General features: G+C 36.5%; 1 protein-coding gene across 1 annotated transcript in view; it reads left to right on the plus strand.

Annotated features, from left to right (window-relative positions):
- The window catches only part of si:ch211-127i16.2 (probable flavin-containing monoamine oxidase A), a 66803-nt gene extending 49881 nt beyond the window's left edge, over positions 1–16922 (plus strand). Inside the window, exons 10-12 of the mRNA XM_067433251.1 lie at positions 682–768; positions 6201–6301; positions 13743–16922. Coding sequence (XP_067289352.1) covers positions 682–768; positions 6201–6301; positions 13743–14034 — 480 coding nt within the window. The 3' untranslated portion in view covers positions 14035–16922. The remainder of the gene's footprint in view (positions 1–681; positions 769–6200; positions 6302–13742) is intronic.
- Positions 16923–18229: the final 1307 nt, after the last annotated feature.

An 18229-nucleotide genomic window follows, 5' to 3' on the forward strand; every position in this document is an offset into this window, starting at 1 on the left:
GGCATTGGCGGTTATGTCGTTTTGGTTTTTGGGCTACCTTGTTGAACGCATATTATTATATTTCACACACTTTTTTATTTTCCAAATCTAATTAATTAGTCCAAGAACCGTTCGGTACATAATGCGTACCGCGTACCGAACCGAAAGCCTCGTACCGAACGGTTCAATACGAATACGCGTATCGTTACACCCCTAATATATATATATATATATATATATATATATATATATATATATATATATATATATATATATATATATATATATATATATATACACATATACACACACACACACACACATTTATAGTAATAATATACACACACATACATAACTTTACATTTATAATATTGAATAACCCAGGTTTATAAAAGCTACTTAAATGTCTTAATTGAAATTAAAGTGGTGTCTGTAAAACCAGCCATAGTGTTCTCTCTTTAAGTACACTTAATTTGGCCTTTTATTTCATTAATTCATATTATATTACCTGCAAGTACTGTTTATTTTATTATTATTATTTTTTTAAATATATATACATTTAAGATTTTAAGTACACTACAAGTGCGCATTCAATACAATCAAGCACACTTCTTTTTCACAATGATGAAAGCGCAATTATATTTTAGCAGCTATGGCCTTTTGTGATATGATGATAAACAAATGTTTTTGTTCTCATTTTAGATGGAGGAGAGAAGAGATGCTGTCATCTCCAGCCTGGTTAAGTACCTCGGCCCGGAGGCGTCCACCTACATTCACTATGGGGAAAAGGTATGTGGTGAATTTCAGCCAATATGTTCAGTGAGTCAGAGAATTTATAGTCATTGTGTTGCAAAAACCTCCGCTTCAGCTTTATTTTGGAGCAAAATATTTTTCTTAATGCAGCCTACTTTTTGGTGCACCTGGAGCGTACAGGAAAACAGTGCAGAGGGAAATCAAAAAATTATGCAGAAAAATATTTCACGGCAGCTTGTGATGTGCATAGCAGAATAAATGTGGAAAAGAGGCTAAGACAAGCACCTTTTAGGTATTTTTAAGTGAACACATTTCACTTAAAATGTGAAATGTTCAATGTTCTGTGTTGGTTTGTCTTTGTTCTACAACCGTTCTGAATGCATTTGCAAGTGTTTAATCGTATTTTACTGTGGAGAAATCATTCATTTTAAGAAAAATACGCTGTTTTGATAAATGGTAATTGATTTTTAGCTAAGCTCCACCCAGTTTGTTAATCGTTGCTAATTCAGATAAGCTTAGCAAAACAACCCATAGGAATGAATTGGATATTTATGTCAACAATGTGATTTTCAGTCAAATGTGCTCATAAACTGGCAGAAATAATAAACTGGATGTACTTAAGGGGGCTTGACTGAATTTTCACATTGCAAATCTTCAAGTGCCGCTTTTCTTTAAATAAATTCTTAAATTACACAGTAACATGATTAAAAATGGTAGAGGCTGTGAATAATAATCAAGGCAAATGTTTCCCACAGTGAAAAGGACTAAGAAAAAAAGCTTGATTTAACAGCAATTTCAAGTGATTATTTTAGTGATTTCTAATACATTCATACTCATAAGACGATTTTATATATATATATATATATATATATATATATATATATATATATATATATATATATATATGTATGTGTGTATATGTTTTATTACACAAAGGAACAACTGTTTGGATACATTTATAGACGGAAAACTAATTATTGTACAGTAATACAGCATTTTCTCCATCAATTTCAAATTGATCGCACGCCATTTAGCAACACATGCCATCCAGCATTTTTAAATATGATATTTTAATATCGACCTAGCTTACTGCAGTGTGCAACAAGTGTCTCATAGCAGCCGCTGATCAGAGCGAATGCACAGAGTAACGTTATAACATAATACGAACACATTCCACACACTCAAATGTATCTAATATTCTATAATATATAGACTACATTGGCTTGGTGTGTCATCGCTTTAAGGTCGGGGCTAGTAAAAGGAAATTTTTAACAGATTAATCTGAATAAACTCAACACAACAAATGATTTTAACTATTGCAAATTTATTCATGGGATACAGCATTTCAGTAACAAAGCAAAACTCAGTTTTTTAAATGCACTTATAAATTAGACCTCAGGCAATATCAATGGCATAATCCATTTTAGAAAAATATATTACATATGTCATTCTGACAGAGCTGCAGAAATGTTTCATATGCAGTGTGTAAAAATATAAGGTTGCTAAGTCTAGGTATTTTTTAAGATCCACTCATATTGATGGATCAGTGCATAATTAGGGGGTTCATACTCATAATTTACACCCTAACTAGCTTCATATTAAAGCTGCTGAAGATTTACAAAAAAATATATATAATGAGAATTTACAACATGGATCCATTTTCCAAACCGTGTTTTTGTCTTACCCTGAATCATGATGGTACACTTATAATAAGTTAGCCTGACGTGGTCAGACTGATACTGCTCCATTGGGCTGGGATTATGGGGCATGTTTCAACCGAACCAGGAAATACATCAATTGGATAGACCTACAACCAATCAGAGAAACGAAGTGACGCATTAAGTTACTTGTCAAATGTCAACAGAACTCAACTGCACTGTGTTGCGACATAAACAGAGGGAAGGAGCTCGGGCTGCGATGTTGTTCCCCAAGACGCATGCAGTTCTATTAACTGCTGGAGCGCAAAAAGTTACGGACGGCAGCTTTAACTAAATTCCACCAACAATTCATACATTATGCGACCATGTGTGGCCCGAGATACAGAGAAAACATCTCCTAGTCTTGAATGGATTCAAATGTCAAAGCTCTCAGTTTGTGGCTTCTGTTCTCACTGAATGAGTCAGCATGTGAAAATAACAAGCATTGTCCAAAATCAGGCGTGAAACCTGTTAAGACCCGTTAGAGTTCATCACCTCAGTCCAAGCTCTATCTATGGCTTTGACAAGCCTCCTCCACGTGACACTCACCACAGGCGTCAAGTGAAACGGAAATCTCTGCGGCCACTTCTATTCCTAGCTGACCAAAGCTGTGAACCAGTCCACCACTGTGCCTGAAATGCACCATTTCACAAAAGAAATGGGACTTCATTCCCCGAGTGGTAAAAAGGCACAGTAGACCATGCAGAAGGCGTAATTGAGATTGACAAACGGACACATTGGTTTGACAGCCATCAGCTTCAACAGAATGTTAACATTTTACAGCCTTGGTGCGAAAGGGGTGTCAGGCCACTTTAGCACTATAAGTGGAAAAACAGAATAGCCTTAAGCAACTCCTTGGCCTGAGGATGGAGAGGGCAGGAGAGAATTATAGGAGGACTGATGGCAAGGCCTTTTTTCAATGGGCTGCAACTAAGAAAGGAATATGCTATCTTTTCAACCCAGAGAGTCCTGAGATGTGGCTTTTAGTGGATTTTACTGACACCGATAACTAGGTTGGACCAGACTTGCCGATAACCGATTAATCAACCATTCGTTTTTAAAATAGATACTGAATAAAACAGTGCTGAACTTTATTACAAGAAAAAAAAAGTACTGAACCATGAAAATGTGCTACATTGCATATGCAAATATAAATATATTAAAATAAGTTCTAAAAGAAAAAAAATCTACAGAAAAAATTCATCAGATGTTTCAGCGCACTGCAGCGTGTGCTTTCAGTGAAGAGCGCTGCCTTACGTGTTAATGTAAACGGCGTCAGTGATAGTTTTTTATTTGGCCTCTAGATGCTGCTCTTGTGCTTTATAATGCCTGCAGACCCTTCTCAGAGCTCTCGTAGGCTACTGTGTAATGACAGCACACCCTTCTTAGCTGCTCCCGCAACAGACGTAAACCGGAAAAACTATCGGTATTGTTTTTTGCCGATAACCGATTGTTCCACCAATCAGCTATCATTGCAGATTAATCGGCAAAACTGATAAATCGGTCGACCTCTAATGGGTTCATTGTGGAAAGCAAAATTTCATCAAATCAGAAAACCTCCATGTGGTGTTTAATCAAAATAAAACTTTAAAAAACAAAAAAAAGTATTTACACGCAAATAGCTGTTTTTAGAGCAGCTTGGTTCACAGTAATGCTGCTTTTTATAATCTCTGCAAGTGCTGGAGTTCAACATGCATTTGGGAATTAAATGTGTGCTGGGTTTACTTTATATACTAGCCTGGATGCCAGCTGAACAGCTGAACAACTGAAGTCTGGACTTGATCCATAGAGGAGTAATTATGCTCGAACAGAAACTGTTCGGACCAATGAAATTGTCAGGGCTGGCTTTAGACGATGATGGACAGATGATAAACAGTAACGTAATCATCCACGTCATCAAAGGCGCTTGGGTTGAATTTGTTCTAATCCTAAACGGAGAACTTGTTCGTATTATGTATTTACCTTCTCTATGTCTCTCAGAAACATATTTCTCATTGATTGTTTCGTTGCTTCTATTGCTCTCCCCTTTTTGTAGGTCGCTTTGGATAAAAGCGTCTGCTAAATGATTAAATGTAAACGTAAAATGTATCATTAAATAATTGTTTTCCAAAAAGAAAAAAATGAATTTGGGGGGGAAAATGGTTGCCTGCTAAAATTCGAATTCCTGGGTCTATATATCACGTAATTGAGGTCGCTTCAACCCACGGAGATGAAAAACAATCCGCGGGTAAAATGCAGACTTGGCAACACAGTGCAGTTGTGTTCTGTTGACATTTGACAACTAACGTTATGCGTCGCTCCGTTGCTCTGATTGGTTGTAGGTCTATCCAATTGAGGTCTTTCCTGGTTCGGTTGAAACACGCCCCATAATTACAGCCCAATGGAGCAGTATCAGACTTATATTCTGACTAGAATTGGGTATGATGACGTCAGGCTATTTATATACATTAAAATTTGCAAAAATCCCCCACATTTTTGTGGGCAAAACTGAAGTTTACTGCATTTCATCGATGTTGCACCAAAATAAAAGCTTGAGGATGTGGCATGATAAAAATTTGAATGTTTGCTATTAGCTAGTTGATTATTAGTATGCATATTTCTTGGATATTGGCTGTTTATTAGTACTAATAGAGCACATATTAATGCATTATTAACATATTAATTGAATCCCTTAATCCTACCCAATACCTAAACTTAAACTCTACAAAAAACCTAACTATTAATAAGCAGTAAATTAGGAGTTTGAGGCAAAAATCATTGTGATTAGTGATTATTTGTTCCCTATACTAAAGTGGTACCAAAATATTTATTTTAGTCGTTCTTGTAAAGTGTGAACCCCCTGTGAAGAATATTAAAAAAGTATTAAATGTAAAAAAATAAAAAATAAAAATCCATTAGCAGAGTCTTTGTTCTTTGTATCTGAATGTCTCCAATAATCAATTAAAAAAGAATTTATACCTATATGATAATATGCTGTACCAACATTGGACCATTTTGGACAAAGCATGTCCAATTTTTTTTCATATTTTCCATATTTTTTTCTGCTCTTTATGTCTTGTTGGACAGTGGTCTTAGACTTACATCGACACGTAGTGTTGTGGAGACAGCATCAGCATCATAGTATCAAGCTAAGGTGATGCATACTACCAATAGAGCTGTTTAAGATACCAAAACCTTCTTCTCATAAAATCTTATTCAAGTCCCTAAAAATGTTAACTTGATTGGGTTTTGCTTCAAGTACGTTCAAAAAATCTACAGGAACATTTAAGAACATTCAAGATTAACAAAGATGCCATCAGGGCATTTCGTAAAGAACGGCTACAGGGCTCTTATGATGAATAATGCTATGAATAATGAAAAATGGTTAATTAAATTAAATTAGAAATAATTTCTAGATCTTATTTAGTTGAACATGAACTGAACAAGCATAAAGGGAACATTTAATCTAATCCACAGGATCCATTGAGGTGACCTTATTAAAAGTGAGAAATAGCAAATAGGGGTTGTAGAGAATTTATAGTAATGCGAAACTGCATTAATATAAAAGTAAACTGCTCAGTGAGAAGAAAAACAAGAAGACTTTCTGCCAATTTTTTTGGTGTCAATGCAAAAGGCACCTTCATATTAAATCTGTCTCTCCTAGGAAATAAAGGACAAGCTACATCACAACCACAGAGTGTAAATGTTTCTCAGATCATTTATTAGCCCGAAATTAGAGTTCACATTGACACATACTGCTGCGAAATGTTAATTGTTGTCTTGTTTTTTCAGGACTGGGCAAAGGAGGAATATAGTGGAGGATGTCCTGTAAATGTAATGACCCCTGGGATGTTAACATATTACCACCCCAGTCTCCGAAAGCCCTTTGGCAGGTAAACCAATCCACTACACTGGCCAAATCCCTTCATGTTCAACAAAGCCTCATTTCACCACTTCCTCTGTCCTTCAAGGTATAGTTCACTCAAAAATCTAAAGTCTGTCATTATGTGCTCACCCTCGTGTCGTTCCAAACCCATGAAACGCAAGAGGAGTTCTTTTTTTGTATCTTTCCCATACAGTGACCACAGCTGTCAAGCTTCAAAAAATAACTTTATATAGTCCATTCAACTCCAAGCCTACATTTAAGCTATTGAATGCCTTCTGAGGACTTTGAATATAGAGCATGAGACGTATAGATTACTTCTATGGTCTTGGAGGGGGAAAAAAAGCAAAAAAAAGATTAATAATCTTGGCCAATAAAAGTGGCTGGTTCATTTTACTTTTGATCAGGCATTAGACTGACTTTCTATTTTTTGGTGCCACGAGCACATAATAATAATAATAATAATAATTATAATAATAATAATAATAATAATAATAATAATAATAATAATAATAATAATAATAATAATAATCATAATAAATCAATTTCTTACCAAATACTTGGTATATTAGGTAACCGCTGATAGATGGCTTCTTTTAAACGCTCCTGTATGTATCTGTGTAAGTGCTCTGTGAATGGGTTTCCATTTACTATGTGTTTTTGAAGCTTTGATCATTGTAGCCAATAGCAGACATACCTGTTGAGTGTGTGAACACAGTGGCCCACCTGGGGAGTTTTGAGTTAGAATCCATTTAAAACACTCTGTTCACAGAACTCTGTTAGAGTTCTTATCTGTAAATAAGAGATTCATTGTGCAGTGTAGGCAGCCTTTTGGAGTTTCAGCAGGACTGTAGATCTCCATGAGTGATTGACATCTTCACTGATTAAAAGGGACTACTTCTTTTTATTGTCTTGTTTATCATGGTGCTCAGTACACTGCAAAGTTTCTGGATTTACAGCATTTTTTAATGCACTGATGCATTTAAAAAAAAATTTCTGAAGCTACAATGATTGACAGTGATATAGCTACAGATGGGACATAACACTCCGATACTCTTTGTCAAAATGCATTCTTGGGGAGTCTTTCAGCTTGCAAATTCCGCCATATTAATATTAATTGGTTTAATATAATGTTAATATAAATTAGTTTATTGCACGTTACATCCAAAACACGTTACATCCAAAACACGCCATGACTCTAAGAGCACTTAACTCTAAGAGACTAGGTACAACCCTTTTGGACCAATGGCCTGGTGCGTCCATTTTTTTCTGTCGTTAAACTAGCAAAAGTGGATTCGGATACAAAAGTGCACCTGCGCCATGCGCTCAGATTGTTAAAATAGGGCCCTTAGTTTGTAAATGCAAACTAGTGGAACTGCCAATTGTTCTATGTAATGTGTTTGTCTTTGTCCTTCATTTGTCCTTCAATTTTTCACTTGATATTTTTATAATCCATGTTTACTTATACACATTTGAAGGCTACATGCTATTTAAATGTAATATTTACTTATTCAATTTAATATTTTTATTTTAAAATTACTAGTTACTAGTACCAAAACAATAATAATAATAATAATACTAATACTAATAATAATAATAATAATAATAATAATAACAACACCAGTCTTTATTAATTACTGTTATTAATAAAAATTCTGTAGTCCAGGCACCAAAAAAATTTTAATATTAAAAGAATAATGTTAATTGATGTTTTGTTAGACATTTGAATTGTATGGAAAGTAAAAATGCTTAACTTAAAAGGTAACAAAAAAATAACCGCGTACAGGTTTGGAAAAGTGACTATATAAATTTTTGGGTTAACCAAGTCTCATTGACTTTTGCAGAAATTAGCTGCAGATAAAGATAGTACATAAATGTCAATTTTACCTTGAAGTACCCAAAAGCATGACTTGATGTCAAAAGGACAGCGCTCTCAGGGGAAAACGTCTCAAAAGCTATTTGAAATGGGCCGGTTAAGCGATTGACAGGGTTGAACTAATGCTCGCCCAAGGAGAATGTACAGAAAGAGCGAGCAAGAGAGAAAGCGAGAGTGTGCGGTGGCTGGAATCGAGGGGAAATTTCCATAATAGAATTAAATCCGTAGGGAGAGGAATGGGTTCATCATATAAAGGTGGTTGAGGCATGTACAGACTCCCCATTCTGTCTGGTACATGTGCAGGTGATGAGCTGTTTCCTGAAAGAGGACCGTAATCTGTCCTTGACCCATTTGGAAGCAGACGAGATCTTGAAGCTCTTGATCTCTCAGATGCTACAAGACTCTTTCATGCATTAAATCTCCATCCATTCTTTTTCACTGTAACTACAGACAATCGAAGTGATTCATATTAGATTAAGGACTGAAACATGTTTCAAAGGACTAAAACATGAATTAATAAGTGGTCCACTTGCACACAATTGTCAAACATCTCGTCTCGAGATGGCCTGCTCTGAGTTTTGGCACAGCTCAAGGGCAGTTATGTTTAAATTATAGAACACAACAACATATTGTAAAATCATAAAGGCCTGATGTATGTGGGGGACTAATGTTGTGACAAGGTGGTACATGGATGTTCTGATTTTGATTTTGAAGGTGATACTTGGCCTGAAATGTTTGAAAACCACAGCACTAGATTGTCAGATATTCTGCTGACAAGGGTTTGTGCTCGTCAGTTTGCTGATGTTTGCGCTATTATTTACCACCCCCCAAAAAGCTCGTCTTAAACCAGACGCTAGCTGGAAGAACCGGCTGTGTTCTTTTTTTGGAATCGCGCTCTCACGCTAATTTGCCCTATTTAGTAAAACTAATTCTCTGCTCCAATTCTCATTCTAATTGGCAACTTCTTTTTTCATCTTTTCATATTCATTTAGATGCTCTCCATTCTAGCCAGTTATGCATTAATTTACTCAACGCTGCAAAAAATAAACAATATATAGAGGGGGGGGGGGGGGTGACCAATGTTGTGACAAGGTGATACTTGGATGTTCTGATTTTGGTTGAAGGTGATACTTGGCCTGAAAAGTTTGAAAATCGCAGCACTAGACTGTTAGATATTATGCCGGCTGCTTTTGATGAAGTGTTTCCAGAGTTAGAAGAGCATCTCTTGCCTGCCATAGATGGTAGAATAGAAAGAAAACCGCTTTCATGTCTTCGAAGTGATTCACATAGACTAAGAGTATAGGTGAAAGCACTATGGGTAAGGGATATCCCTGAGGGTTTCATTCAAGTCCACACATCCATAATGCATAAAGAATAAACAACGTGGATAGGAAATGGTCTTGCATGAAGAATGTTGTTGAATGCAGCAATAAGCATTGTTGAGAACCCAATTAAAAGTTATTTCTGTTAAATTCACAACAGACGTGAATACATGCATTATTTCCTGGAGGTTGCCTGAGCTGTTTTATATGTGCATAAATTAACCACCCCATGGAGTTACCAGGAATGTAAGATTGGATTTACTTTTTTACTAAATGGCTTTTGCTTTTGTTCCTCTTTTGTGAATCACTTTAGATGAAAGCGTCTGTTAAATGCATTAATGTAATTCTGTCAGGACCACTACCATCAAAAATTATTGAAAATTAGCATACAGTTTGAATTGGGTGGTATGGTTTTTGTTCTTGGAAATAATTCCATTAGGGCTGGGTAAAAAATATTTATTTCTTGATTATTATTTTTTTTTACTTTTACAAAACAATATGGATTCTTAAATCCCAAGAATCAATTAGGCATCTTTTGTTTGTTTGTTAATGAAGTAAATAAACATTTTAGCCTGCCTCCCATCCAATAAATCATAAAAATGTTTGTGCTTTAAGAATACTGATATGAAACAAAGTCTCAGATTTGAAATTACGTCTATTTTTATTTTTTAAGAAAATTTTAAAACATAAATGTTTTGGCGCTGTGGCGCCAGATCGTTCTGTCGCAGCTCAGCTCAAGAACCGGCAGCACGGAACCTTAGAAAAAACATATCCCGTGTCCATAAACGCGTCTGCGAGAAAAGTTTACTCTAGAGAAGAGCATTTTGCTAATTATATGCCCCACATTACATAGGCTATTGTCATTCATTGTCATTTTTAATGCTCTTCAATATTTCATGTATATGAATGAATGCATCTAGAAAGTTTTTTATGTCAGCTACCATATAAGTGTTTGTATTTAAAAAGCAACAACTAATTGGAGTAGAAATGATTATGTAATTGTAAAGTTAATATTATAACTTTATTATTATTTAAAACATTGTTTAGTGTAATTTTAAGTATTAGTATACAAAACAGTTAATTTAGTATGCTAACGTAGTATCTGCTGACTCCCATAGCTGACTACAGCATAAGTTCAGAGATTTGTTTTCCTTGAGAAAATTTGCCATGTATTGTACCAACCTGATATACAAAATAATAAATATTGAATCAAAATCGAATCGAATTGTGAAACTCCGTGCCAGTCATCTGTTTACCCTCTTAGCAGATATCATTAAAGTTCAATAATGTAATGTTCAGCATAATTAAAAAAAAAATCACTCTGATTCAAAGAGGAACATCAGAAGGCCAAGTACTGAGTAGACGAGAGGAGGAGCTGGGGATGGAGGAGGGCAATTAGCAAAGCGATAAAGCTCCTGATAATACTGAATGGAGCTTATATATATACAAAGATTCGATGCATCGATATGCAGGACCGGATTCGACCACTGATCTCATGGTCGAATCTTCGCGGGTGTTATGGTGTTATGAAACGAGGATCATACCATTTTGGCAATATGGGGGTGCTCAATATTAGTGTTATAAAGACGTGTTGCAGCGCTGAGTGATCGCCCCTTTAAGGGCACTGAGCTTCGCACCGGACGCGCTGCGCCTTTAAAATTCGAACACATATACACCGACGGTGGCATTCGACGCCTGTCCGGGGCGATTAAATGTATATTTCCCTCAAATCGTGAATGTACGTGCTGATTTCACCCTGTGCTACAAGATACACTCATCGTGCAGCTCTTCTGTCAGAAGTCGATTCAAAATTGAGCTCGCGCGTATATAATGTTCACGTCTGCCTGAAGTGAGATAAAGTTACCTGAGACACGGCGCTGAGCTTCAGTCCGGTGTGCGACCCCCTATAGGCACAATCGGCTTAAGAACGTGCATATAAACGCACTCAAAGTGTTCTTTTCCTCTCTAGGCAGGTATTTTTTTAGGTTTATTTATCAAAATGTTCTTTTATATATTTGTGTGATGTTCTGTGTTTCGATCGCGGCTTTTAAATGTTATGAGAGAACGGTTAATTTATGAATGTGTAGTGTAGCCTAGTTTTGATCACTTTATTAAAAGTGGTGGCTGTGTGCCGTGTGTAAAGTAAAATAAAAATTGTCTTAGCCTCCTACTGACTAGTGTCCTGCCTTTCCCAACCTGTTTATACCGTTTATTTTATTTTTCCAGTCTATGGTTTACACACACACAGATGATTCGACTTTTGGTCGACCATAGAGAGATTCGAAAATTCTGATTCGAATGTGTAAATCCTTAGTCAGGGACACCTGCCAGAAGTAACACTACGCTTCAGAGATGCACCGATCGACCGGTCAGGAATTTGCCAATTAATACGTACATTGCATGAGATTATTTCGTCCGTTAGATCGGAAGATCTGAAAAAGCCTATAGATTGACCCACCCATAAACCTTCCCCTCAAAGAAATCAGGACAGAAGTGATTCAAAGTGGACAAATGACATGGATTAAAATGAGTGTCTCCTTCATCTACTTGAGATGAGATTGATCAAAACGCATCTTAAAGTTGCACTATGCAAATTTTTCGTCCGCTAGAGGGCGCCTATTTAAAAAGAAGGCGTAGTTGGATGACGCCAAGTTTGAACGCAACTTCTTGGAACATGTGGTCTTCACCTCACAGCCGGTGGAAAATAGGACTCGGGCAGAAATCATGTTCATGGATGCGGTTATTAACGTTACTGTAGTGTGAAGCAGAGCAGGACCGAGTGGAGCTGAGCAAGGCCGCTGGAGCGATTGTTAATGAGATGAACAACACACACCTCGCGAGCAGTGTGACTTTTATTATGACACAATTGCCAGGCGCCGGCGCTATTTACGATTTTCCGGTCATGAGTATGAGGTAACGCAGCTCTGTTTATCATATTAGATACATTTAAGTGTGTTTTAAATAATGTTATGACGTTACTCTGTGCCTTCGATCAGCGGCTGCTGTGACACTTGTTGCATACTGCTAAGAGTAAAGCGTTTCTGACAAATAAAACTGAGGGTAACGCAGATACGACGCAATTGACAGGCGACTCCCTCAGATGTCCCAGGTCCTTGATTAAAATAGCAATTTTCTCACAATTTACCAATAGTTGGAAACAGTTGGGATATTGTAAGTACTTAAAGGGGTACTTCAGCGCTGGGAAGATGAATCTGTATTTAAACTGGGTCATCAATGCAGTAGAAATGTGAAATTATTTTTGAATTTGGTGTCTTCTAGACTGAGAAAAGACAGAAAATGTATTTTTGTCCCATGGGGATGAAACGCAACTTCTTGGAACATGTGGTCTTCACCTCACAGCAAGACTACAATTCCCAGAATGCTTCACTGCCCTGTGCCATTCCCAACGCCACCAACTTGATTACTGTGACTGAGTTGGAGAAGACACTACAATTAAAAACTGAACGTGTCTGTTCAATATAATGAGTGAGTCACCGCGCGAGTATCACAGCACTGAGCACTGACTGCAGGAGTGAAATAAATTAGCTGATGAGGTCTCGTGATGAGAGCTGAGGTAATCGCGACTACACTCGTGGCATACATTCACAACGCGAGTTCAGTCTGACGCGTTTCAGTTCATGCCTTTGCAAGCTTAACTTTCATAGAAATTAATTTGAGAAGTTAGAAGACTTACATTGCTCACCATAGCTCCGTTTACATGAGTGCCTGTAGCTGAGCTGAGCTCTCCCTGCAAGCTGAGTTATCTCCCATCCCCCATGAGCGAGTTCAAAACATGCGGAAATGGCTCCCTCTGCTGGCTGTAGTCTTTAGCCTCTGGGCAAACATTCCTCTTATGATGCAAAAATCGTCAATTTGCATCATAGGAGGAATTTTTCCAGAAATAAAATGCATAAATCTCTTGTCTCAGGGAGATATGAGGGGGGAAAGCACAATCATTTGAATATACTCCAGGGTTTCTACTGATACAAAGCCATATGCTAATCGCTGAAGTAACCCTTTAAGTGAACAAAGCATATAACACTGGCCTAGTGGTTTTTGGATATTTTACTGCAAAAATACTAAATAGTGCACCTTTTATAGCAGGTAAAACAGGTCCCCTGATATACATCACAAAAAGGAAGAAAATAAAGAAAGAAAGGAAAAAAAAGATTATCTCAACTTTCATTTAATTGGACTTTTATATAACACTTTAAAATGAGCCCTGTCTCTTAATTTTCTATCTGTTTTGTCAGGATTCATTGGGCAGGCACGGAGACAGCCACCCAATGGTGTGGATACATTAGCGGGGCAATTCAGTCTGGTCAGCGGGCGGCTATGGAGGTCCTAGCTCAGATGTGTCCCTCTTCTCTGTCCCGGGAGGATCTGGACGCAGTGCGAGCTTCCCTGAAACACAGTAACCCAAGAAAGGAGTCAAAGTGCAAGTCGTCCAAGTCGTATTGCTTCCTCGGTGTGGTAATGACAGCAGCTGCACTGGCGACTGCCTACCTGCTGGCAAAACCAGAACTAGGATTTAAATGGATTTAAAAGGATTTGTTTTTGAGTATTTAATTGGTAGATGTGCCTCCTTAAAATACATCACAAAGTTATTTAGAGAACCTAGTAAGCATGATGCATTTTACACACATAGTGAAAAGCGTTTCTGAGTAAAACATGATTTTCAATGAGAAAAAAGGGGTGGGACTTGATTGTATCCACTGGAACCCATACTATAATAGAGTGTTGCATACCGATGTAGAAAAATAGGCTTAGTGATCTCAGAAAAAGAGAAAAGGTAAGAAACTTTTCAGATACAAAGCAATTCTGTGCTGAAAGTTTATGCACTTTTTATTTATTTTTAAAAGGATCAGCAATGTGAGCTATGTATTTTAAAATCCGACTAAAATAGGACACCATCGCTCATTATTTTATCTTGCACATAATCATATTTCCGGATGCTTTTGGTGCCTCATCATGTAATTACATATTTTGTGGAGGAAATATGAAACACCAAAGCACAAAGAAGTGAAGCAAACACACTGAGCTATAGATGTATTTTTGTCAAGCACAGTGAATGCCTCTTTATTTCAACCCCATGAGAATCTCAATTGTTATCAGGAGAATAAAGCATGTCAGACACTCCAGTCAAGGCCGTTTTGAACACGTTAAATGAGTGTAATGGCTCTCCTGTTGCGCATTGATGCACAATGCCACACAAGTTTAGATAATGTAGGCAGTGACAATGTAAAACTATAATAGACTGAACCGTAGACAAACGTTTTTTTCTTCAAAATATGAACACATTTATTAATAATGTATCAACTAGAGATGCACAAATACTGGCCAATAATCCAGTATCAGCTGATAAAAGCTATTATTTAAGCTATTTGTTGTTTAAAAACCGCAGATGATCTGGGCCAATGGTATCCTGTCAATCAAAAGGGTGCGGAAAAATGTGTCCGACTGCAAATCTGTGTGTGTGTGTTGGCATGTTTTTGTGAAATATGAGGACTCAAATATGTATAATGACATAGGTATGACATAGGTATTACAAGGAGAGGGTAAAATATGAGGACATTGGCCATGTCCCCACTTTTCAAAATGCTTATAAATCATACAGGATGAGTTTTTTTTTTTTTGAGAAAGTAAAAATGCAGAATGTTTCCTGTGATGGGTAGGTTTAGGGGCAGGGGCAGTGTAGGGGGATATAAAATACGGTTTGTACAGAATAAAAACCATTACGCCTGTGGAATGCCCCCACATTTCACAAAAACAAACGTGTGTGTGTGTGTATGTGTGTGAAGAAAAAGTCTAATGTTGAACTTAGGGCAAGTTAACACAACAATAGCGCATTAGTAGAAAAAAAAAAAAAAAGCTGCAACAAAAGCAGGCTCTTTGACCCTTTGTTCAAGCCAGGATTGCCAGGTCTGCATTATTCTACCTATACTAAACATTATTTGTAACATGCCTCTCATCCAATAATCACAAATAGCACTGTGCTTTGTTACTTCTAAAAGGAAACAGTGTCATCTTTCAGATTCTGACAAATGGCGTTTTGACACTCTTAAATGTGTCGTGACAGATCGCTGTAGTGCGTCAATTCAAGAGGCAGCGATTCATCTCTTCCCCTTTAAAGTTATATCTGCAAAAATGTGCATGAATTTCAAAAGGTATGTTGAAAGATTCAGTACAACTTACCGAAATCCATATCATGACTCATGTAATCACTTAATCAGAGTTTTAACCGCAGAAAGACGTCAATACAGCGTTTAAACGATAGATCACTTAACATTGTATTTAGCCTACGTCAGGAATGTAAACTGATGTTCACAGTTTGTTAGTTAGCAATAAATAAACACTAGAGAGGAGCTTACTTACTGTTAGTTATTTTAGCTTATACAGCCCTGAAAAAAATAAGACCATTATCATGTGGTCTCTTAATGTTTTTCCAGAGCTGTATGTGCAATTGAGTTTTATAAACAGTTCAGTTCTTATTTAAGTGAGCCTATTATATCTAGCAGTGTAATATAGTACCTTTGTTGATAATTGCAACCGATATTATTGTTTACCAAATGAGAGCATTCTCTGGGTAGTTTTCTGCATTATTTGGGAGAGGTTTCTTTTCCATAAGAAAAATCTAACTATTGACATCAGGCGATATCATTCTGAATATTCAACTAGCGGTATCGGCTAAGAAATTTAGTATATGTGCATCTCTAGTAACATTTAGTATAAAATATCCCAGAAACAGTATCATTGTACAATATCAGTATTAACAATCTTGACACTAATATTCACTGTATACTCACCTACTATATTTCATATAGCCAATAAGTGGAAGCCTTAAGCTCCACATAATTACGTTAAAAGGCTTCAACAAAAACTTTTACAATTATTTAGTATACTGAATTATCAACCTTTTAGGTGATACTGCATTTATTATATTCGGTGACTTTTTTAAATATAAGTACAATGTAAAAACATGTACATAATAAGTGCATTGTTTCAAATTATTAATTTAAATGTTAGTGCATAATAGTTTATAGGCACCTAATATAAAGTGGGACCCTTAGTTTTGTTCATGTTTTCTTGTGTTTGCATTATTTTGCCAAATTTAAGCTATAGCTAATATTACATTTATGCTGTCGCATCTGTGACTATATACTGCTTGTAGAAATGTACTGTTAGCCAATTAATATTGTATTTTTACAGTATAATCCATTATTGATGTTTTTTGGTGATATTTATATGCTGGTTATTTAACTAAATAACAGTCCACAAAAATCCATATTCATTTCTGTTTAATTGAGTTTCGGAATGATCGTTATTCCTTTTCTAAAAGAGCCATTATATTGATATCTTGCAATGTCATTTTTTTCCTCATTATGTATTTGTCAGCGGCGTTTAAATTAAATCATTAAATAAATATAAAATTGTCTTCTTTTTTTCTAAAATAATAACAAATGCAATGAACATTTTTATCTGTAATGTTTTGGACTAAATGAACTTTGCTTTGAATGCACCTCAAAAACAATATTTTGGAGAAGTCAACATCACACATTATTTCTGTTTTCTGAGTGCAACAAGATATTCATTGTGAAAATAGGACACAACTTGACTTTATTCTGAGAAGTGGCTTTTTCTGACTAACAGCAGTCTCCACCCTCTTTGTTCCAGAAGTATTTTTCCAATAGGGATTTTTAAAAAGTCTTGTTTAAAGAGTTACATACTTTTACTAAGTATTTGGCTAACTTTTAAGTACGGTATTTGAAAAAACTACAACCCCCAAAAGAATTGTAAATGATATAATCAAATAAAAAATGGAGGATTATAGAACTATTGATTTAAAGATGTTGATTGTATATATAAAACCACAGTATAGCCCAATCAGACATAATATTATGACCTAATGTTCCTAATTTTGTGTTGGTCCCACTTTTGCTGCCAAAACAGTCCTGACCCGTCAAGGCATGGACTCCCTTAGACCCCTGACGGTGTGCTCTGGTGTCTGGCACCAAGATGTAAGCAGGAGATTCTTTTAAGTCCTGTAAGTTGTGAGGGGTCGCCTCCATGGTCCTATTCTAAAGCTCACATGCTGGCACTTTCGGCAGTGGAGAGGGGTCAAGCATGGGCACCCTGATTGGTCTGTGGCTATACAGCCCCCTATGCAAAAAACTCCAAAGCACTTTATTCTGATACCTTTCTATCAGAATCAGCATTAACTTCTTGCCCAGTTCGAGCTAGAGTAGCTCACCTGTTTGATCAGACCACACGGGCCAGCCTTCGCTCCCCACGTACATCAATGAGCCTTAGTCGCCCATGACCCTGTCGCCGGTTCTCCACTGTTCCTTCCTTGGAACACTTTATTTTGATAGTCCACTTTAGACATTCTACTAACTATAGTAAAGTAACTTTGCAACTACATGTCAGCTAACTCTCATTAGAGCATTAGTATACTGTCAGTAGACTGGTAGGTTATGGTTAGGTGTTAGGGTTCGGGTTAGTAGAATAAGTTGAATTGTATTGCCAATTTACTTATAGTCAGTAGAATGTCTGTTGGGGGACCGACAAAATAAAGTTTTAGTAAATATTAATCAGACAGTCTACAAATACTCTAATGACAATTAGTTGACATGTAGTTGCAAAGTTACTTATAGTGAGTAGAATGTCTAAAGTGGACTATCAAAATAAAGTGCTACCGTCAATAGAGTTTAATCAAAATCATTCAATTATAATCTTGAAA

Source organism: Pseudorasbora parva, chromosome 23 (assembly GCF_024679245.1).
Source record: "Pseudorasbora parva isolate DD20220531a chromosome 23, ASM2467924v1, whole genome shotgun sequence".
In the NCBI taxonomy this organism is placed as follows: Eukaryota; Metazoa; Chordata; class Actinopteri; order Cypriniformes; family Gobionidae; genus Pseudorasbora; species Pseudorasbora parva.